The sequence below is a fragment of the Mesoplodon mirus genome (assembly GCF_964341445.2).
Source record: "Mesoplodon mirus genome assembly, chromosome: 6".
Taxonomy (NCBI): domain Eukaryota; kingdom Metazoa; phylum Chordata; class Mammalia; order Artiodactyla; family Ziphiidae; genus Mesoplodon; species Mesoplodon mirus.
The window spans coordinates 50,964,355-50,988,582 of record NC_138982.1 but is presented as its reverse complement, the minus strand read 5'-3'; the positions used below and the strand labels follow the sequence as shown (position 1 = coordinate 50,988,582).

The following is a 24,228-nucleotide window of genomic DNA, read 5'->3' as shown; positions in this document are numbered from 1 at the left end:
CCTGTGCACCACAACTAGAGAGAAGCCTGCACGCTGCAACGAAGAGCCTGTGGGCCACAACAAAAGATCCCACATGCCGCAACTAAGACCCTGCAGTGGAAGGGCAGAGTCTTAACCACTGGACCACCAGGGAAGTCCTACTTATATTTTCTTTCTTCTCTGATTGCCATGGCTAGAACTTCCAAAACCATGTTGAATAAAAGTGGTGAGAGTGGACATTCTTGTTCCTGATGTTAGAGAAAATGCTTTCAGCTTTTCACCATTAAGTATGATGTTTGCTGTGGGTTTGTCATATATGGTCTTTATTATGTTGGTAGGTTCCCTCTATGCCCACTTTCTGGAGAGTTTTTTTTTATCATAAATGGGTGTTGAATTGCATCAAAGCTTTTTCTGCATCTACTGAGATGATCATATGGTGTTTATTCTTCAATTTCTTAATGTGGTGTATCACACTGATTGATTTGTGGATATTGAAAAATCCTTGCATCCTTGGAATAAATCCCACTTGATCATGGTGTATGATCCTTTTAATGTATATTGGATCTGGCTTGCTAGTATTTTGTTGAGGATTTTTGCATTTATGTTCATCAGTGATACTGGCCTGTAATTTTCTTTTTTTTTGTGGTATCTTTGTCTGGTTTTGGTATCAGGGTGATGGTGGCCACATAGAATGAGATTGGGAGTGTTCCTTCCTCTGAAATTTTTTGGAATAGTTTCAGAAGGATAAGTGTTAACTCTTCTCTAAATGTTTGATAGAATTTGCCTGCGAAGCCATCTGGTCCTGGACTTTTGTTTGTTGGAGGTTTTTTAATCACAGTTTCAATTTCAGTACTTGTGATTCTGCTATTCATATTTTCTATTTCTTCCTGGTTCAGTCTTGGAAGGTTGTACCTTTCTAAAAATTAGTCCATTTCTTCTAAGTTGTCCAACTTATTGTCATATAGTTGCTTATAGTAGTGTCTTATGATCCTTTATATTTCTGTGGTGTCCATTGTAACTTCTCCTTTTTCATTTCTAATTTTATTGATTTGAGCCCTCTCCCTTTTTTCTTGATGACTCTGGCTAAAGCTTTATCAATTTTGTTTATGTTTTCAAAGAATCAGCTTTTAGTTGAGACAAATATTGTATGATATCACTTAGATGTGGAATCTAAAGAATAAAACAAACTAGTGAATACAACAAAAAAGAAAAAGACTTACAGATATAGAGAGCAAACTACTGGTTACCAGTGGGAAGAGGGAAGAGGGAGGGGCAAGATAGGCTTAGGAAATTAAGAGGTATAAACTACTACATATAAAATAAATAAGCTATAAGGACATACTGCACAACACAGGGAATATAGCCAATATTTTATAATACCTATAAATGGAATATAACCTTTAAAAATTATGAATCACTATGTTGTACATCTGAAACTTATATAATATTGTACAACTATACCTCAATTAAAATTTAATTTAAAAATAACATTTCTTTAAAATACTTTGCAAGTATACTGTATACAGGTGCTATTAGAAATAAAATACTTTTGATCTAACATGATAAAAAGATACAGTATGTCAGGAAAATAATTTTTTATATAATGAGTTATATTTTTATATTAAAAGCAAATTCCCTACATGTAATCAGGTGTTTTTGCCTAAGTATTATAGGGTAGCCTTTCAAAAAGACCTTAAATTTTTACACAAACTGAAGAGAATTATTAAACGGAAGACAGTGAAACAAAAATGAATGTAACAAAATAAGTAACGGCAAGCAAAGAACATGTTTAATAAGCAACAAAATGTTTTAAATCAAGTTTATCAGTTAATGATAAATTTAGAGGATTCATATACATGGGAAGCACAATTAATTTTTCCTACTAGATTTGTTCCAATTTTTTCCCCCAAAGGTTAGGGTAGTGTTGTCTTCAACTCTGTTCTTCCCCAGTGTGCTGTGCACGCTTCTGTGCAGAGAGACACACACAATATGTTGAATTACTGTCCCCAAAGGACAACCTGTTCCATTCAGCCAGGGGATGCCTGCCACCGTCTGCAACAAAGACTGGATAAGTATGCAATCTTTTTGGCGGCCTTTTCAACCTATTTATAAGCACTTAGACTATTTCTATGTAAGGGTGTTCATAAGTAGTTACACAAACATATGATTTGATTCTCTCATTCTCAGACTGTGGGTTTAGAAACCTCAGTTGGCAAGGAATAATTTAGCCCACTTTCCTACAATGAAAAGAATTTCCAGAAATGACAGTGACAGCCTGAGCCATGTCCAAAAATGCTGGGGTAGAAGACAATTCTATAAAAAGAGCTCTCTGATTTTAAGCTTTATGAAAATGAACTATCACTGTTTAGATCATCTTTCTTAATTCAGTCATTCAATAAAAAATGTCTGTTGCACACTGTGTCAGGTACTATGCTAGACACCATGGATAGAGCAGTAGACAAACCAAAAATCCCTGCCCTCATAGAGCTTACCTTAATATTAACAACACAATTAAAACACTGCAAGTTAAAATTACTGAACTTATGAACACTTTTATCCATTATAAAACTGAATATAAGAGAATCAGTCCCAATTAACAGCTGAATTCTTTATTGCCCACCTTAAGAAATAAAGCTGATATTAATATCTTTGTGCAAAATAAAAGTGGTGTTTCTCACTCCAAATCAAACAAGTAACAATTACAAAAGACAATCTACATTTTCTCTATTTCTGTTTTTTTAATTTAAAATGATAATAATCAATGCTACTCCAATATAAAATAAAATAAACTTTTTAAAGGAAATTTGGTATTGCACCAAATAGCATACATTTCTATTATGTCATGTGTTATACCATAGTTAAATATATAGTTAAATTATATTTCTGGAATTAAGGGGGAAAAATGAAAGAAGGAAGAAGTGGTCTTTAAATATAGCATGACATGATGAAACTGATAAGTACATGGTATTTTACATACACGTGGTTACTTGAAATCATGGAAGATGATTCAGTGAGCAACTATGCCCATGACATTCTGCTTGGATGCTGGTGAGATACAAAGGTAATTAAAACACAGAATTTCCCAGCCAAGTACAGGTAGTAAAGACAAATGTGCACAAGGAACCATAATATCAGGTGGGCTGTAATCAGCCTTGTAACACAAATCCAAAGGGTTGTACAAGTAAGGAACTGCCACTTACTGGCATTGATCTAAATCCTTTACATGTCATTTTGTTTACTCCTCTCCGCAAACCTATATAGTGGGCAAAGACATTAAGCATTCAAAAAAAGCTGTAAACATGTCCTGGCCACAAAATAATTAAAAGATGGAATCCATGTCCCTTCCACCAGGCAATGCTGCCTTCCAACAAAAGAATAAGAAATCCAAGTGCAGGACTCTGGGAGGCTTTTTAGAGGAAGACTAGGATTCAATGAATAGAAGTCCCAGGAACAAAATTAGAGCAGAGGTAGTATAATTCCACGCGAAGGAAACGATTTGAAAAAAGGCAACAAAGTGGAAAAGAGCAATGCATGTTCAGGGAATGACAACCAGATTCATGTGGCTATAGCACAGGCTACAGAGCCAGATCTTAGCAGACATGATGGGGAGGCAGGGCCACAGGGGTACCTATGGCACAGGCTCTGGAACCAAAATACACCTGGCTTGAGTCCTGATCTACCACTTCATAGTTATGTTACCTTCGCCAGTTACTTAATCTCACTGAGGCTCAGTCTCCTCAGCTACGAAGTAACACCATCTACCTCATAGGGTTATTACAAGCATTAAATGAGATCAGCACATGACCAAGTGATTGGCCAGTCACTCCAGACAAGAACACCACAAAAAATGAAAATTGCAGGCCAATATCCCTGATGAACATAGATTCAAAAATCCTCAAGAAAATATTAACAAACAGAATTCAACACATCAAAAGGATCGTACACCATGATCAAGTGGGATTTATTCAAGGGATGCAAGTATGGTTCAACACCCACAAATGAATCAATGTGATACACCACATTAACAAAATGAAGGATGAATATCATAAAATCACCTCAACAGATGCAGAAAAAGCTTTTGACAAAATTCAATATCCAATATCGATTTATGATAAAAACTCTCAACAAAGTGGATATAGAGGGAATGTACCTCAACATGATAAAGGCCATATATGACATATATAACATACTCAATGGTGAAAAGCTGAAAGCTTTCCCTCTAAGATCAGGAGCAAGGCAAGGATGCCCATGCTTGCCACTTTGATTCAGCATAGTATTGGAAGTCCTAGCCCGAGTGATTAGGCAAAGAAAAGAAATAAAATAAATAAAGGGCATCCAAATATGATAGGAAGAAGTAAAACTATTGCTACTTGCAGATGACATGATATTATATACAAAAAACACTAAGGACTCCATCAAAACTGAGAACTAGTAAGTGAATTTGGTAAAGTTGCAGGATACAAAATAAATATACAGAAATCAACTGCATTTCTATACACTAATAAAGAACTATCACAAAGAGAAATTAAGAAAACAATCCCATTTACAATTGCATCAAAAAGGATAAATTACCTAGAAATAAATTTAACCAAGAAGGTGAAAGACCTGTACACTGAAAACTAAGACACTGATGAAAGAAACTGAAGATGACACAAATAAATGAAAAGATATTCTGTGCTTACAGACTGGAAGAGTACTGTTAAAATGTCCCTACTACCCCAAACAATCTACAGATTCGATGCAATCTCTATCAAAATCCAAATAACATTTTCCATAAAAATAAAACAAACAATACTAAAATTTGTATAAAACCAGAAAAGACCCCAAATAGCCAAATCAAGCTTGAGAAAGAAGAACAAAGTTGGAGGCATCACATGCCCTGATTTCAAGCTATATTACAAAGCTACAGTAATTAAGACAGTATGATATTGGCACAAAAACAGATACATAGATCAATGGAACAGAACAGATAGCAGAGAAATACATCCACACATATATGATCAATTAATTTACAACAAAGGAGCCAAGAATACAAAACGGGGAAAAGACAGTCTCTTCAATAAGTGGTGTTGGGAAAACTGAACAGCTACGTGCAAAAGAATGAAACTGGACCACTATCTTACATAATACACAAAAATTAACTCAAAATGGATCAAAGACATGAATGCAAGATCTGAAATCATAAAACTCCTGGAAGAAAACATATTCAGTAAGCTCACTGACATCAGTCTTCGTGATGATTTTTTGGATTTGACCACAAAAGCAAAGATAACAAAAGCAAAAATAAACAAGTGGGACTACATTAAACTAAAAAGCTTCTGACAGCAAAGAAAACCATCAATAAAATGAAAAGTCAACCTACTGAATGGGAGAAATATTTGCAAATCGTATATCGTATAAGGGATTAATATCCACAACATATAAAGAACTCATAGAGCTCAACAGAAAAATAAAACAAATAATCTGATTTTTAAAATGGGCAGAAGAGGACTTCCCTGGTGGCGCAGTGGTTAAGAATCTGCCTGCCAATGCAGGGGACACGGGTTTGAGCCCTGGTCCAGGAAGATCCCACATGCCACGGAGCAACTAAGCCTGTGTGCCACAACTACTGAGCCTGTGCTCTAGAGCCCGTGAGCCACAACTACTGCAGCCCGCATGCCTAGAGCCTGTACTCCGCAACAAAGAGAAGCCACTGCAGTGAGAGGCCCGCACACCGCAACAGAGCAGCCCCCACTCTCCACAACTAGAGAAAGCCTGCACACAGCAATGAAGACCCAACGTAGCCAAAAAATAAAATAATAAAATAATAAAAATAAATAAAATGGGCAGAGGGTCTGACTGGCATTTTTCCAAAGGAGACATACAGATGGCCAACAGGTACATGAAAATGTGTTCAACATCACTAATCATCAAGGAAATGCAAATAAAAACCACAATGAGAGAGCAACTCACATCTGTCAGAATGGCTATCATCAAAAAGAGAAGACATAGGGGGCTTCCCTGGTGACGCAGTGGTTGAGAGTCTGCCTGCCGATGCAGGGGACACGGGTTCGTGCCCCGGTCCGGGAGGATCCCACATGCTGCGGAGCGGCTGGGCCTGTGAGCCATGGCCGCTGAGCCTGTGCGTCTGGAGCCTGTGCTCCGCAACGGGAGAGGCCACAACGGTGAGAGGCCCACGTACAGCAAAAAAAAAAAAAAAAAAAGAGACAGAGAAGAAATAGCAAGTGTTGACGAGGATGTGGAGAAAAGGGAACACTGGGCACTGATGGTGGGACTGCAAATTGGTGCAGCCATTATGGAAAACAGTATGTAGGTTCCTCAAAAATTAAAAGAAGAACCACCGTATGATCCAACAGTTCCACTTCTGGGTATTTATCTAAAGAAAACAAAAACCCTAACTCAAAAAGATATATGCACCCCCATGTTCACTGCAGCATTATTTATAATAATCAAGATATGGAAACAACCTAAGTATCTGTTGACAGATGAAAGGATAAGAAAATGTGAGATACACACACACACACACACACACACACACACACACACACATACACACAATGGAATATTATTCAGCCATAAAAAAGACTACCTTGCCATTTGTGGTGACAACACGGATGGACCTTGAGGGCATTACACTAAGAGAAATATGTCAGACAGAGAAAGACAAATACCACATAATCTCACTTATATGTGCAAGCTAAAGAAAGACAAAAAACAAAAAACCAAGCTTACAGATACAGAGAAAAGATTTTTAAAAATGAGACGGCCATGTGACCAATGTGCTTGGCCAATCAGTCATTCCTGCTCAACATCTGGAGCAAGTGACACAAAGTAGAGATGGTGGAGAATCCATTCTGGTGGTGGTAGCAACATCTAACTCAGAGATTAGCCTATGAAGCCTCCTCTAATCATCCCAGAAAAAATAAATCCCTCCTTTGTTTTGACAGGTTTATTCAGACACCTAAGGTATCCACTCAGAGTTCTCATTCACATTTAAATCACTAACTTCCTTGAATTCCTGGTGATCAGAATGATTATGATTTTAATCCGCTCAGAACCAACATTTTTCTGCTGAGTGTTCTTCCCCCATCCCTCGAGTTTCCTGTTCCTTTCCTCTCTTTCCTGTAATATCTTTGCATAGATCCTATGATTGTTCCTTTTTTCTTATTCTTCACTTTTAAATTAGATAAGTAATTCTGAAATCGCTACTGCAAAAGATTCATACTGGAGAGATCACAGCAGTGTTCCAAGTTACTAATAACTTGGATTCTCCATGCTTTGTTATGAAGTTTTTCATTTATATTTGTAAGTTGTTTAGCTCTTAATTTTCCCTGTGAAAAGAAGTAGGCAGCAGCAGGCTATACACAATTCAGTCTCTCCTCTACCTTCTCACCAAGAAGCTTCCTAAAAGACAGCATGTCTATATCCTTTCATGTTTATTTCTGCCCTCCTTGATATTTCTCAGTCCAGGGAAGCATCTGTTTTCACTGCTCCAAAAGAAAGGAATGATGTTGTCCCTGAGGGAATATGAGATTTACAGCCACAGAAACCCTCTCTCAGAGCCTTTCCACACCCTAACATTTGACAACTTTTCCCCACTCTATTAGGTTTTGAAGTTCTAAGTGTCTTTAATTTTGTTAAAGATGAAGCTTGTAATTTGTTCCTTATGCTCTTTACTGTTTTGAATTTATTTCCAAGAGTAAAGATGACAGACATCTTCATGAGACATCAACATAATTTTTAATGTTTTTCTGCAATCTAATGGTTTAGAGATTAATTTTCTAATAGATTACATTATGTGATATTATGTAACATTATGATATTACACCATGCCTCATCATACCAAAAATCAAACTATGATTCCAGGTGTGTGAGTAGAAGAGAATTATCATGTCAGCAGAGATTACATGTACACTATTAACTTCTTAGGGACACAGGGGCCGTTGGTCCACATAGGTATTTGTTAGGAATGATTTTTGGAGAGTTCTTCAGAGGCATGATAAAAATAAATCGACCATTTCTCACCTTACAAATTATTTAATATATGTAGACTGATAAACTAATGCACAAATTTTGTTCATCGCTGGTATTACATAAAAATGTTAAAATTTCAAAATGAAAAAGTTTGCTCTTACCTGGATCTGATTCCGCAGCTGCTCGGCTTCTTGCCTCAACTGTTCCAGCTCACTCATCCTTGAATTTGTTTACCTCAGAAACTAACAAATGAAAGTCACTATTCAAAAAGAAAGAGAGACAGACTGACTCAGTTCCCCATTTACATATTAATCTGCTTTTTAAATACTGACATGTAACTTCCTTTTGGTCCCTCTGAAACTCAAGTGAGATAATTATTACTGGAACTTAAAACTGCTTAGTAAATATAGACCTAGATTATTTACTAAAGGACTTTATGGAGGAATGGGATCAGAGGAAGGAAGAGACAGCTTGAGTTGTAGTATTCAAGACTTAATTATAGAGAATCAGTACTAGAATGGAGTCCAGGGAGAAATACTTTACAACAGTTTCAAGGGCACCAGTAGACATCCACACTTGGATGCCTAACAGACACCTCAACTTATTTCAAAATTGAACCCCACACCACCCTTAAGTCTTCCCCATCTCTGTAAATGGCAATTCCATCCTTCCAACTGTTTAAGCCAAAAACCTGGGAGTCATCCTTAACGGCTCTGTTCTGTTTCTTTCATACCCTACATCTAATCCATCAGCAAATCATGTCAGGCATTCCTTCAAAACATATCCAGGATTTGACCAACTCTGATTACCTCCACTTTGACTACCTTGGTCCAAGCCACCATCATCCACCTGGTCTCCTTTCTACTGCCCTTGCCCACTCTCCAGTCTATTCTAAATATAGTAACCAGAGATGCTTTTAAAACACAAGTCACTCTTCTGCTTTAAATCCTACAATGGCTTTTCACTCCACTCAGAGCAAAATCTAACTCTTTATCTTGACCCACACAGCCCTACACAGTCTCTTACACACACCCCCTCTGACCTCGTATCTCTCCTCCCCCTACCCCTCTCTGCTCCAGCCACTCAAAAGCTTTCTTGATGTTCCTTGAACACCCTAAGCAGGTTCCAGCTTCAGTCTTTGCACTTGCTCTTACCTCTGCCCGGAACCCTCTTGCCCCTGATATCTTCACTGCTTGCACCCTTACCTCGGTTCAAATGTTACCTTCTCAGAGCAACCTTCACTGATAGCACATATGTACCCAACTAGGCCCCTTACCCTGTCTTATTTTTCACTGTAATACTCAATGCCATCTAACATGTATTTGCTTATTTGTTGTCTGCTTCCTCCTAGTAGAGTGTAAGCTCCTTAAGGCAGGGACTTTGCTCACTTCACTCTTTGCTACATCTCTAGCACCTGAGACACTTCATTCTCCAGTAAATTAACCAACCTGAAAATAATCTAAGAACTAAAGGAAAATTCATTCTAAGGATTTAGCATGAATCCTAGAAGTAAAAGGCAAGGATGTTATGACCTCAAGAAGAAAACAGAGACTGGAAGCTGGCAGTATTCTTTCTCTACCTGTCCTGCTTCTCTCTTCATACCTGCTTTGTTTTTCTCTTTCTACAGAATGACTTTCTGTAGGTATATCAAGGGGCTCAAAGAAGTCTCATATAACTTTTAAGGGCATTCAAAACCACCTCTTACCCAACTCTTCTGCTTTTCCACCCCCAAAGCCACACACACACAAGGGACCCTCTAAAGAAGAGCTATCTGCAGCTAACAAGAGTTATTCAGGAAAGACTATGAGTTGTTCCAAGTGAATGAAATTTTCCAGCTTGGGTGCCAAAAGGATGGAGGTACCGCGAATAGAAATGACAAAGAGGAAGCAGTTCCCTCATCACCAGCACTACTCTGTGGAGGGGGAATACTAGGAGAGGCCATGGGGCCCTGAGCATCCCTGCACATTCTTGCTGCATATGCCAAAAATACAAGACCCTAGTTACTTTTACCTAAGCCATTTCTCAAAGCTGCATTTGGAGTGAGCAACCTTGAGGGATGAGACAACGTCTGCCCCAAGACAAAGAGAGACCTTGCTGCTTCTTACTGTAAAAGTGGTAAATTCCCTAAGCTCAGTGTTTCTAGACTGCGATGCAAACCCAATGCATATGTGGCATCCATCTAGGCACACCTGGGTCACCTCCATGGGACTGAGGAGCCTGGGGAACGGGCAAAAACCAACGTCAGGCCATGCTACATGGGGTGCTGCGAGTAATAAAGTCCTTGGTCTCTGACCCAAGAGTCTTATGTCTTCTGCCAGCATCCACAAAACACTAACAGGCTAATTTATTAGCTTATAAGTAGGTAAAATCCCAGACCCTTTACAGTCCATGACAGGGAGAGGTTTATATGAAAGATAAGGGGTCCATTGTGAAATATAGTGAGTTTGTGGCAATTCCCCCTTTTCTAAAATTGAGGTATGTACAATTGGCATATAATATTGTGTAAGTTTAAGACATACATGTTGATTTGATATTTATATATCTATATGATTACCACCAAAGCGTTAACTAACACCCCTATCACATCACATAATTACGATTTCTTTTTTGTGGAGAGAACATTTAAGATCTAGTCTCTTAGCAGCTTTGAAGTATATAACACAGCGTGGCTGACTACACTCACTGTGCATTAGATCTCCAGAACTTATTCATCTTCTAGTTGCAAGCTGCACTCCCTTCTCATACAGGCTGAATTTCAGGTCCAGCACTTCATCAACAACTCTGCCAGTACCCTAGTTTCCCCTGCCCTTCTATTTGGTCACATTCAACCGACAAAAATCACAACTTCGATGAACCCAACTCTGTACTTTCTTTCAGCCAGCACTCAATCTATCAAACACGGATTGAAAAGTCAAACAGCGGGGCAAGTTAGTTCTACTACAAGTTCATATAAGCAAACTAGCTGGGCCCTCAAAACCACCTGGCTACCATATGCAGCCTTTTACCCATCATGTCCACTCAGTATCAACGATTTCAGCTCCTTTGCATCCTTCGCCAGCCTCTGATCTTCTCACAACCCCTCTTTGCAGCAAGTGAGCTTACCTTCTATATCACAGAAAAAACAGAAGCCACCAGACATGAACTCTTTCAATTTCCCACTATTAGTTTTACAAAATGATACATACAGGACTGACTCATCATATGCTCCTCCTTCCCTTCTGTTAGAATAGAGAAGCTGACTTTTCTGTCATTTGGGTCAATTCCTCCTCCTGAGATTTAAATCCTATCTCTCCCTATCTTTTCAGTAATCTTACACTTCTGATTATCCCTTTTCATCTAGTACATTCAACCTCTCACTCTTTCTCGACTGTTTTAGTCTTTTTATTAAGAAAAATGTCAAACACAGAGAAAGGCAGAGAAATTAATATAACAGACATCCATAATGTCCACCGTGAAGGTTTACAAATTGTTAATACTGTTACTGTATTTGTTCCATCTTTTGTTTTTGCTGAAGTATTTTAAAGTCAATCACAGACATCAATGGATAAAGGTACACACACACACACACAATGGAATATTTCTCAGCCATAAAAAATAATTAAATAATGCCATCTGCAGCAACATGGATGGACCTAGAGATTATCATACTAAGTGAAGTCAGACAGAGAAAGACCAGTATTATATGATATCGCTTATATGTAGAATCTAAAATATGACACAAATGAACTTATCTACAAAACAGAAACAGAATTACAGACATAGAGAACAGACTTGTGGTTGCCAAGGAGAGAGGGGTGGAGTGGGATGTATTGGGAGTTTGGGATTAGCAGACGCAAACTATTATATATAGAATGGATAAACAACAAGGTCCTACTGTGTGGCATAGAAAACTATATTCAATATCCTGTGACAAACTATAATGGAAAAGCATATGAAAAACAATGTGTATATATATGTGTGTGTGTGTGTATAACAATCATTGTGCTGTAGAGCAGAAATTAACACATTATAAATCAACTATACTTCAATAAAACAAGTTTTTAAAAAATCACAGACATCAAGATACCTTACCCCTAGGGCTTCCCTGGTGGCGCAGGGGTTAAGAATCCGCCTGCCATTGCAGGGGACATGGGTTCCAGCCCTGGTCCGGGAAGATCCCACATGCCGCGGAGCAACTACTGAGCCTGTGCTCTAGAGCCCGCAAACCACAACTACTGAGCCCGTGCACCGCAACTACTGAAGCCCACATGCCTAGAGCCTGTGCTCCACAACAAGAGAGGCCACTGCAATGAGAAGCCCATGCACCACAACGAAGAGTAGCCCCCGCTCACAACTAGAGAAAGCCCGTGAACAGCAACAAAGACCCCAACACAGCCAATAAATGAATAAATTTATAAAAGAAAAAAGATAACTTTACCCCTAAACACTTCAGGTACACATATCCAAAAATATCAAGACATTTTCCTACTAAACCATAATACCATTAACAAACCTCCCAAATTAACACCAACTATTTAGTAGCGAATACCCAGTCCATTTTCAAATTTCCCCAATTATTCCACCAACGTCTTCTACATCAGATTTGTTCAAATTAGGATCCAATTAAAGGACTATATAATATATTTGGTTTTATCTCTTAAATCTCTCCATCCAGAAGAATCCATCTCCTGCTTTCTCCTCTATGCTAATTTACTTATTGGAGACAGCTGTCCTGCAGAAACATTCTGTTTACTTCCCATGGTATTGTTTAACTTGTTTCTCTATACTCTATACTGCCTATGAACTGGAAGGAAGTTAGACCTACAGGCTACATGATATTCAAGTTCAATGTATTTGGCAAGAATACTTCTAGGTGAGACTAGACTTCATATTACAATACATCAGAATGAACTTAATGTTTATGCCGTTATTAGCGAAGCTAAGATTGATCAGTGTATTCACATCTACTGTAAAGTTGTAATTCAGTTTCATTCAGCAAACAACCTCTGGGGAGCATTTCACTTTCAACTGTATCCTTTCCATTAGGGGTTACACACTCAAGTCTCTCCCTTTAAGAAAAAAAAAAAAACTCCTTGATTCTATATTTCACCATCACTTACAGTCCTTTTTCTATGTTTAAGAACTTTCAAAGACAGTTGCCTTTACATGACCCTATTTCCTCATATGGAATTCTGAATCCTCAAGTCTCATGCCCAATGACTTCAGCTAAGTTTAAGCAGGCATAATGGAAAAGAAGCGGGTAATTATAAGGCAACGGATTGTCTGAGAAACGTTTCCAAGCAGCAAAATCAGAATCCTTGTGATGCTTGTGCCCAATGAAGGGTAGCAAAATATGCCTACCCAAAATATGCCTCTTAGGCAGGAGGATTATCTTGAGAAACAACAGATACAAGAGAAACTCTGAAAACAAGAGTAGAAATTACCCCTTTGCAATGGAGAGTGACATTTACAAAGCAAATCTCCATTTGTAAGGGTGTCTCCCTCTCGGTACCAGCAGTGAGGGATGACTATAAATGACAAAGAGTCTTGGGATTCAAATCTGCATATCAAACCCTACCCTTGCTTTTCTTAGGATCCTCCCAAGACTAGTCTCCACCCCTAACCTCCCAACCTTTCTTTTGTCTTTAGCTGAAGATGGTGTTGGGTTGGCCAGAAAGTTCATTCGGGCTTTTCCTTAAGCTGTTACGGGAAAACCTGAACAAAGTTATTGGCCAACCCAATATTTAAGCTGGTGGCTGGGGTTACCTCAGGGAGTTACTCATTTTTCCCTGGGTATTTCACATGTATACTGGAGGTATACATATTAATAAACTTCTGTGTGTTTTTCTCTTGTTAATCTTTTATTACATGGGGTCTCACCCAAGAACTCAGAAGGGTAGCGTGAAAATTACTTTTCTTCCGCTACTGAATACCACAAACTTTCTCTGGATGTCTGAAAAATGTCAAAGCAGCCTTCCCCGCCTATCATATTTGTTGCTAAAAACAGGAACTAACTTTTCACTCTTTATTTGAAAACTTATTAGTGTTACCTGAAAACTGGGTTCACCTCTTGGTGGGTGTCAAGCCAAAAAACACAACCAAGCTAAAGATTGGGAGAAGGAAGGATTTATTACTTGCACCAAGTAAGGAGAACACTGGGGATCTTTCCCAAAACAGTGTCTCCCAGCAGCAAAACTTAGGAATTTTTAAGCTAAAGATACATGCAGACTCAAGAAGGGGCTTGGCCAGTCTACAGAGGCTAAACTGCAGTTGATTGAAGTTACCAGGGTCAGAAAAGGTCAACAAACATCATCATCCCTTAGGTTCCAGTTGATCTGGTGATTGAGCCCTTCAGGCTAATCTTTTACCACAGAAATAAAACTGGGAGTCTTTATGACTGATATATTATCTTTGCTGTTGTTACATCTCTTGCCTGTTGTTCTTTCTTCCCTTAAGATCATTAATTACTAAGACTCGTTCAAGGGCAAGTGTTGCCGCCAGGTTTAGAGCACAAAATGGCTTAGGCCAAAATGGATTCTCCTCTGTCAAGAAAGCCATTCCTGATGCTCTTTCTTGGGGACCCGCTACCTGATCTGCTTACATTAGTCCTGTCACTATGGAGGAAGAACATTTTGATTATCCAGACTTTCTGTTGATGGTTTCTTCTCATCTGACAATTGTTGTATTCCCAAGAATACCAAAAAAAAAAAAAAAAAGTACATGCAGCACAGACTAGTAGATTATAAACTACTTCCAGACAAGCCCAGAGGCTGATTAGGGTAAAAAGAAGCAACAGGATACCCCCAGATGAAGCCTAATATGATAAATCCTAATAAATTATGCTTTGAAGGGGAGGATTTAAAGAAGTAGCCCATCTGTGTATTTGCCATGGTCTGTGTGTATATAATACGGCTTTGAATTCTTGAGAAAAATATTGTTGCTTGAGGTATAGTTTATTAAAGTAGCTCCCTCAAACGATACACCTAAGAGCATGCTCCAAAACAGAGAAGTGAAGTCTCTATGGGCATTTCTTTTGACTTGTAGAAAACAAAGTCATCTCACTACTTGCCCTCCTGCAGTTCCTTTGCATCCACAGTTAATAAAGGACAGAAATCAGGGAAGTGGCGAAATATTTTATAAAGCATTGTAAATTCTATGTGGGGAAAAGAAAAATATGGAAAATAATGACAGGAGAACACCAGTAAGACAGTCACCAACGAATGAAAAAATCCTCAGTGGGTGTAGCCAGGCAGACTAAGTGCAGTATAAATTAACTTCTTAGATAAGGAAGAGTCTTATCTAAATTTTAAAATAATCTAGATCCCAACCTAAGAAGGGAGTAAACCAAAAAACAGTCTCTGATCAGACTTTCCCTAAGTTATTGACCAAAAAAGGAAGTGATTATAGACAGAAATAAAAGTATACCATGTACACTGGTTATGTGCATAACAGAAAATTGAGTATAACTTCTCCTAAGGACTCAGACCTGGTAACTGGCCCAAAACTGAAAACAAAGAGGCAACAAACACACTACTTTTTAAAAAAGCTTCCAACATGTGGGAGCAGAATCACTCTCCAGGCTTACTAAACAGCCCAGCAGTCTGTTGCACACCACCGCACACACACACACACAGTCGATGATGATTTTCACAATTATCCCTATGTACAAGAAGACGGAGGGGAGGAGGAAAGGTCAGCTATAAGAGCTAGTATCTTCAGCTGTGGAAGTACAGTGTATGCATGATGAGAAGAGCAAGAAAGAAAAAAACAAAAAAACGAAGACACATCGGAAAAAGACAGCTGCAAGCTAATATGGGGAGGGGGAAGGGTAAGCTGTGACAAAGCGAAAGAGAGGCATGGACATATATACACTACCAAACGTGAGGTAGATAGATAGTGGGAAGCAGCCGCAGAGCACAGGGAGATCAGCTCGGTGCTTTGTGACCGCCCGGAGGGGTGGGATAGGGAGGGTGGGAGGGAGGGAGATGCATGAGGGAAGGGATGTGGGAACAGATGTATAAGTATGACTGATTCACTTTGTTATAAAGCAGAAACTAATTAAAAAAAAGAAAAAAAATAAAATAAAATTCAAAGAAAGGATTAGCCTTATAAAAAATTAATGAACAGAAAATTAAATAGACTTGGGAGGTCAGAAGAGGGAGCTCTCACACCCTGTGACATAATACAGCCCAAAAGAAAGATGCCTCTTCTTTCCTGGCAAGGACTCAGCCAATGAAAAGCCATGGACTCTGCTTACTAGAGCCCTCCCAACTTCATTTTCATCTCTATAAAAGAGTTCTCATTCCCTTGCCCTGCGAGACTTGCAGCTGGTTTGCCCTGGTTGCAGACCCTGAATTGCACTTCTCTGCAATAAACCCAAATAAACCCACCTTTGCTGGAGAAATATCTGGCAGTCTATCTGTTTTAGGTCTACAGAACCTAGAATTTAAAATTCCTACAAGCTAATAATAAAATACAAGCTAATAATGAAAAAGGCTGATGACCCAAAAGAAAAATGTGCAAATTATAGCACGAATAGCAGGTCACAGCAGGAAAACCAGAAGAGGCCAATATACAAATGAGAAGATACTCAACCTCAGCAATCAGGGAAATGCAAATAAACAATTTCATACCTATCAGATTAACAGATTTTTTTTTCTCATCCAGGAGCTGGCAAAGATGTGGGGAAATGGTAACATATTCTGGTAGGACAGTTCTTTGGGAAGCAATCTGGCAATATCTAACAAGGGTGATGATATGTGTATCTTCAATCTGACAATTTAATTCCACTTCTGGGTAGATGAGCCCTAAAAGAAACTTAAGTACTTGTGCTCAAGGGCTGGATTCATACAGCACCACCTGTAATAGCAATCAAATAACACCCGCCAATAGGAAAATGGATAATTACAGTGTTTTCACAGCAAATTATTACATCGCAGTGAAAACGAATGAGCTACAGATGTATACAACATAGATGAATCTGAAAAATACTGCTAAGAGGAAAAAAGCAAGTTCCAGAAGACACATACCAGCATAATACTCTTTACAAAACTCAAAACCAACTAAAACTAAATAATATATTGTTTAGGAATGCATATATATGCAATAAGACTTTTTTGAAGCAAGAGAATGATAAAAGAGAAGGAAGGAACACACAAGGAGTTGCAAGTAATTGTTAATTTCCAAATTCCTGAGTTGGATATTTGCTTTACAGGTGTTTATATATTATCAATAAGCAAGCAAATATAAATATATAACAGTGAGTCATACATGGATCCATGAACACTATATTTACAATTAATCCAATTCTTGCACATGTTCAGTTAAACAAGGAGGCCATTAGACTGAGGTGATTCTAATACCTTAGCAGCCTGTGTAAGCAAATCAAAACCTAAGCCTGTAAATGCCTCAAGGTTAAGAAGTCAAAACCTAAGGACAACCAATGGGGACTTCCCTGGTGGTCCAGTGGTTATGACTCTGCGCTTCCACTGCAGGGGGCTAGGGATGGGGGAACTAAGATCCCACATGACTCACAGCACGGCCAAAACAAAACAAACAAAACCAATAAGGCAATCACATAAACCACAGCCAATCAAATAATTCCCTTGCTTCACTTCCTCCTCTTCTCTATAAAAGTCCTACCCCTACCTCCAGAGGTGGCTGGGGGAACACTCCTAACCACTCTGGTTTGGCAGTGCCCAATCCAAATCGATTTTTGCTCAGAAAACTTAAGCTTTTTAATATTGGGTTGGCCAAAAGGTTCATTCGGTTTTTTCCATAAGATGGCTCTAGTAGCGCTTAACTGTCTTTAACTTCATTCGAAACGATTTTGTTACACTGTATTGTGACAGCTGTCACATCAGTGTGCATTAAAAAAAACTTATCAAAGTTGGTGAATTTTTGTGCAGCCATTTAATGCTGAGGATGGGAGAAAAACGCAACATTTTCCACATATTATGCTTTATTATTTCAAGAAAGGTAAAAACCAAGTGAAACGCAAAAAAAGATTTGTGCAGTGTATGGAGAAGGTGCTGTGACTGATCGAACGTGAAAAGTGGTTTGTGAAGTTTCATGCTGGAGATTTCTTGCTGGAAATCGATGCTCCACGGTCGGGTAGACCAATTGAAGTTGAGAGCGATCAAATCGAGACATTAATTGAGAACGATCAATGTTATACCACGTGGGAGATAGCTGACATGCTCAACATATCCAAATCAAGAGATGAAAATCATTTGCACCAGCTTGGTTATGTTTATCGCTTTGATGTTTAGGTTCCACATAAGTTAAGGGAAAAAAAACCTTCTTGACCGTATTTCTGCGTGCGATTCTCTACTGAAATGTAACAAAAACGTTCTGTTTTTAAAACAAATTGTGACGGGTGATGAAAAGTGGATACTGTACAATAACATGCAACAGAAGAGATTGTGGGGCAAGCGAAATGAACCACCAACAACCACACCAAAGGCCGGTCTTCATCCAAAGAAGGTGATGCTGCGTATATGGTGGGATTGGAAGGGAGTCTTCTATTATGAGTTCCTTCAGGAAAATCAAATGATTCATTCCAACAAGTTCTGCTCCCAATTAGACCAACTGAAAGCAGCACTCGAAGAAAAGCGTCCAGAATTAGTCAACAGAAAACGCATACTCTTCCATCAGGATAACTCAAAACCGCATATTTCTTTGATGACCAGGCAAAAACTGTTACAGCTTGTCTGGGAAGTTCTGATTCATCCACTGCATTACCAGACACTGAACCTTCAGATTTCCATTTATTTTGGTCTTCACAAAATTCTCTTAATGGAAAAAATTTCAATTCCCTGGAAGACTGTAAAAGGCACCTGGAACAGTGCTTTGCTCAAAAAGAAAAAGGTTTGGGAAGATGCAATTATGAAGTTGCCTGAAAAATAACAGAAGGTAGTGGAACAAAACTGTGAATACGTTGTTCAATGAAGTTCTTGGTGAAAATGAAAAATGTGTCTTTTATTTTTACTTTAAAACCGAAGGAACTTTTTGGCCAATCCAATACGTCTCAGTTTACCTTTGTTTTCATTTTCTTTTTGGCTGCGTTGGGCCTTTGTTGCTGCGCACGGGCTCCCTCTAGTTGTGGCGAGCAGGGGCTACTCTTTGTTGTGGTGTGTGGGCTTGTCATTGCGGTGGCTTCTCTTGTTATGGAGCACGGGCTCTAGGCACATGGGCTTCAGTAGTTGCGATATGCAGGCCCTAGAGAGCACGGGCTTCAGTAGTTGTGGCACGTGGGCTTAGTAGTTGCAGCATGCGGGCTCTAGGGCATGCAGGCTTCAGTGGTTGTGGTGTGTGGGCTCAGTAGTTGTGGCTCGCAGGCTCAGGAGTTGTGGCGCACGGGCTTAGTTGCTCCGTGGCATGTGGGATCTTCCCAGACCAGGGGTCGAACATTGGCGGGCAGATTCTCAACCACTGCGCCACCAGGGAAGTCCCTCAGTTTACCTTTTAACACACCTTAAGTCCACTGGGAACCATAAAATAAATGGAATGGAATGAAATTTAAAAATAAACTGAGGTTAGGTTAAACAACTTGCCTAAGATTAGAAGCAGAGTTGGGAAATTGAATCAAAGCGTGTATGACTCTGTAACCCAGTCTCTCAATCACTCCACTTTGCCTCCTTGGAAGGGCATTTTGTTAGATCTCTCCACTGAATCTAATGATCCTCCCTCTTATTCAAGCTTTACTCCAGTAGCTTTCCAGACCCCTCACTTCCTAGATCCTCCTTGTACTTCACTGACTATTCCTTATCCGTATCATTGTGGGCTCCTCCCCCCGCCCCTTCCCACCCCCAATTCATTTCTTAAATATTTATGTTTTTCCAGATCTATCTTCGATCAGCTAGTTAAGAAACTTCCCTCCTGGGAGGAAGGAAAGATACAGACGTGTATGAGATATGAGCCATCTCTACCTTCCTTTACGAAAAAACACAAAAAAATCATCAGAAGGATACAGTCAAGGAATTTCACCAACAGTGATTTTTACTCAAGATCCAACTGGAGCTGTTTATCACAATCTCTGCAGTTGTACTGAAATTACTAACTAAGGCAATTTTAAACTAATAATTTAACAGAAATTAGTTTGATATAAGCATAGTGCTCTTTTAATTACTATAACTTCTTGACTAGATTCTTTCTCAACATGAATATTTGATTCATTTAACACATTTTAAATAACTTGATCATATAGTGAAAGCACTGTTAGTTGAGCAGAAGGCAGCATATCAATTATCCTTTAAAAAGTTCAGCTGTACCAGTTACAAATATCAAAAAATATCAATGGGTCATTGTATCCAAGCCAACTTATTAAATAAAATGGAAAAAAATACAATTGCATAATTCAAATAGACTTCTCTCTACACTTCTTAAAATGTCCACAGAATTTTTACTAAAGCAAGGCATTATGTAGCCTGTACAATTATACTGCTGTGTTAGTGAACAGTTATTTTAATCCATGTAAGACAAAGACATACAAGTATTTCTTAACTATTAATAATTTTCATATGGATCATGAAAAGCTCATGTAAGGCATGAAAGAATATTTTAAACTGTACTTTAAAATTTTAAATGTAAACTACTTTTACCTACTAGTAGTCTATCAGAAAAGTTTGCTATTATTATAATTAAATTCTCTAATGTTCTGTTTTTCTCTCTGCAATCCTGATTCATAATTTCTATACTTTATTTATAAAAAAAAACCCTAAACCCTTAATGAATTAGTTAAGGTATTTACAGCTTTTATGATCATTCTCAGAAGAATGTAAAAACACACTTGCTTACCCACCCCAAGTAGTCTTCCAATTACAGATATTCCCATGTGGCTTTCTTTCTCAAGAAGTTGGCCAAAAATCTAAAGCTGTATGGAGTGAGTGGATAAGAGAGGAAAATAGAAGAGATGCTGACATTGTAGTATAGGCATTAAGTTTTGCTTTTGTATTTTGCTACCAAACTTCTCATTACACTGAACATTTTTAAGTGCCCCAAAAGTAACATGATTCAGCCTCTTGTGAACTGAAGGCAGTCTGTTTTGTCTGTGTTCCAGGAAAAAACAAGGTGCTGCTCTCAAGTCTGTTTCCCTTCACCTAACTGGTTTGTTCTGGCACAGTTCATTCTCTCACCAAACATTTACCGAATGCCTATTATGTGCCAAGAACCGGGGCTACATATGAATTAGATATAGGCCCAGCTCTCCAGGGGTTTACAGTCTAAGAAGGAAAACAGAGGTTTAAGGGCATATTCACAGAAGTCCATATAATCCATTACCCTAAGCCCTAAGGGCCAAAAGCATTTCAGAATTTGGGAGTCTACAGATTTTAAAAAGATTTTTTAAAAGCTTTTCAGATTTTTATTTTTGGTCGCACCGCGTGGTTTGTGGGATCTTAGTTCCCCAACCAGGCATCAAACCCGCACCCTTGGCAATGAAAGCGTAGAGTCTTAACCACTGGACCACTGGGGAATTCCCAAGTTTTCAGATTTTAAAAGGGGTATTTATCACATATTTCATTCCACACCAACTGGACTCTGGGGCAGCATCCACATAATCCAGAAGGAGTATTTCTGCAGCAAAATGTAAGTGTCGTCACAACTAGGTGGGGAAAAAGTAGACTAGCAACAGTTTCACGTTAGTTCAAGTTAGGTTGTGCCACCAAACGAGTTCAAATCACATAGGTTTTGCCACTAAATGATATATGAAAAAAATTGCAGTTTCAAAGCATTCTGGATCTCCAAATTATGAATAAGAGATTCTTTTTCTTTTTTTTTTAAGCAAATAACAGTTTATCTAAAAGATGTTTGAGGCATTCCCAAGAAATGAATACTTTTCCAGTAAACACAATCTATTATGTAGTGATTAATCACTGTCTCATTATACAGTTAAAGCAAATCTCCTAGGGTATAACAAATGATTTCCTACAAAATTGATGGCTACAAGAGATGTGGATGGCAACACAAATCAACTTCTCAAGTATAAGCGGCCAATCCTGATTCTGAGCCTCCACCTTCTCATTGCAAAAGCCAAACAAACTTAGCTTGATCCATGATTCTCAACCCTTGTGGCACACAGAACCACGTAAGCTGGTATGAGATTCTTGACCTATAATATATAAGAGGAGGATTACCTGGATGACCCCTGATGTTAAAAGATACTTAGTATTTAGCCAACCAAGAGATGACATTTATTAAGCACTTATTATGTGTCACGCACTGTTCACAACTCTTCACAGTAACTCATTTAACGATCTCAAATTAACCTCAAAAGGTAAGTACTAATATCATCCTCATTTTACAGATGAGGAAACTACATGTTTTGGAGGTTATGAACCTCACCCAAGTTCACACAACCTAATGAGAGTTGGAGTATGACTATACTTACTGTGTGATTCCAGAAACTGTTTAACTTCTGAGTCTCAATTCCCTCATCTGTACAGTGGAGACACTAATGTCTACACCCAAGTGATTGTTTTAGGGATTAAATAACACACATTAACAAAACGTCCTTGGAACTTTAAGTCAGAGCTAATTTGGCCCAACAAGGTAAATAGAAGAAGGTATAATCATAAACATGACTCAGGCCAATATTTGTATCTGTTGATGGATCAACAGATATAACACAATAATACTTTAAACAAAAAAGGAAAATAAAATTATTACCACAAAGAATTCTGTTCATGGCCTCAGCATCCCAATTCTCCTGCAATGTAACCTCTTCTTTCTCTCCTCAGCTCCTTGAGAAGCACTGAAGCTTCCTCCCTGACTCTAGAAGGTATAAGTTTGCTGGGAGAGGACCTAAACTACCTCTACCCCGTTTGCACCCTTACTTATAGACTAGGACTCTCTAACGAGCGTGGAGGAGGAAGATTCAGAGGGGGAGAGGATAGGACATAAAACATCCAATCATTTAAAGGGCTATCTCAGGGACTTCCCTGGTGGCTCAGTGGTTAAGAATCTGCCCGTCAATGCAGGGGACACGGGTTCGAGCCCTGGTCCAGGAAGATCCCACATGCCACAGCGCAACTAAGCCCGTGCACCACAACTACTGAGCCTGTGCTCTAGAGCCCACGAGCCACAACTACTGAGCCCGCACTCCACAACTACTGAAGCCCATGTGCTCTAGGGCCCACGTGCCGCAACTACTGAAGCCCGTGCACCTAGAGCCCATGCTCCGCAACAAGAGAAGCCACCACAATGAGAAGCCCGCGCACCGCAACGAAGAGTAGCTCCTGCTTGCCGCAACTAGAGAAAGCCTGTGTGCAGCTATGAAGAACCAACACAGCCAAAAATAAATTAATAATAAATTATTTTTTTTAAAAGGGGGCTATCTCAAACTACACCCACCTCCTGAAGATCTCAATATCTGACTCTCCAACAGCACCTTGCCCATCCCACTCCAATGCCGTGACTCCTGGATTGGGGCATTATTAATGTTATATCAATCAGGTGTGTAAGGGAAGAAACATGGTTGATAACCACTAATTTAACCAAATAGCCTAATCATTAGTTCTCAGAAGGTGGGGACCAGTAGCATCAGCATCACTGAGGACCTTGCTGGAAATGCAAACTTTTAGGCCCTTTGTCAGGCCTAAAGAACCAGAGACTCTGAAGGTGGAGTCCAGCAATCTGTGGTTAACAAGCACTCCAGGTGATTCTGATGCCTCCTGGAGTTTGAGAACCACAGGTCTAAACTCTTGTCTAAAACCACTGGATTGGAGGAAACCTCAAGGGTGTGTGTTCATTTACTAAGAAGTTCCTAAAAAACTAAATGGCATTTATATTATCTTCCTGGTCAAACACAACACCTAGATACTTAAAAAAAATTAGGATAATAGATGGAATACATAATTACAGAAAGAAATCATTCCCATTCCAATTAGTTTTAAAAGTAGAGCAAAACTGGACTTCCCTGGTGGCGCAGTGGTTAAGAATCCGCCTGCCAATGTAGGGGACATGGGTTGGAGCCTTGGTCCGGGAAGATCCCACATGCCACAGAGCAACTAAGCCCGTGCACCACAGCTGCTGAGCCTGCGAGCCATGGCTGCTGAGCCCACATGCCACAGCTGCTAAGCCTGTATGCCTAGAGCCTGTGCTCCGCAACGGGAGAAGCCACCACAATGAGAAGCCCGCGCACCTCAAAGAAGACCCAACAGAGACAAAAATAAATAAATAAATAAATAATAGAGCAAAACTATTTCCCATATCTGAATTATGAAATTTTTTAGTTTTATTTTTCTGAAGGATAGCTTGGGAATGAGAAAAGACGCAACAGGAAAAAACAGAAGTTTA

The 24,228-nt window shown here is 39.0% G+C and overlaps 1 protein-coding gene across 9 annotated transcripts in view; it reads right to left on the bottom strand.

Annotated features, from left to right (window-relative positions):
• GNB4 (G protein subunit beta 4) overlaps positions 1–24,228 on the bottom strand; it is a gene marked incomplete at its 3' end in the record, with an annotated part of 70,076 nt that overhangs the window by 23,412 nt on the left and 22,436 nt on the right. For 6 of the 9 annotated variants that reach the window (XM_082625979.1, XM_082625973.1, XM_082625974.1 and 3 more), the window contains one exon: positions 8,115–8,212. In XM_082625979.1, the coding sequence (XP_082482105.1) occupies positions 8,115–8,171 (57 nt within the window). In that variant the 5' untranslated portion in view covers positions 8,172–8,212. Of the gene's footprint in view, positions 1–1,862; positions 2,032–2,956; positions 3,019–8,114; positions 8,213–24,228 lie in introns of those variants that run through there. The other 3 variants (XM_082625980.1, XM_082625981.1, XM_082625976.1) reach the window with 3 other exon arrangements.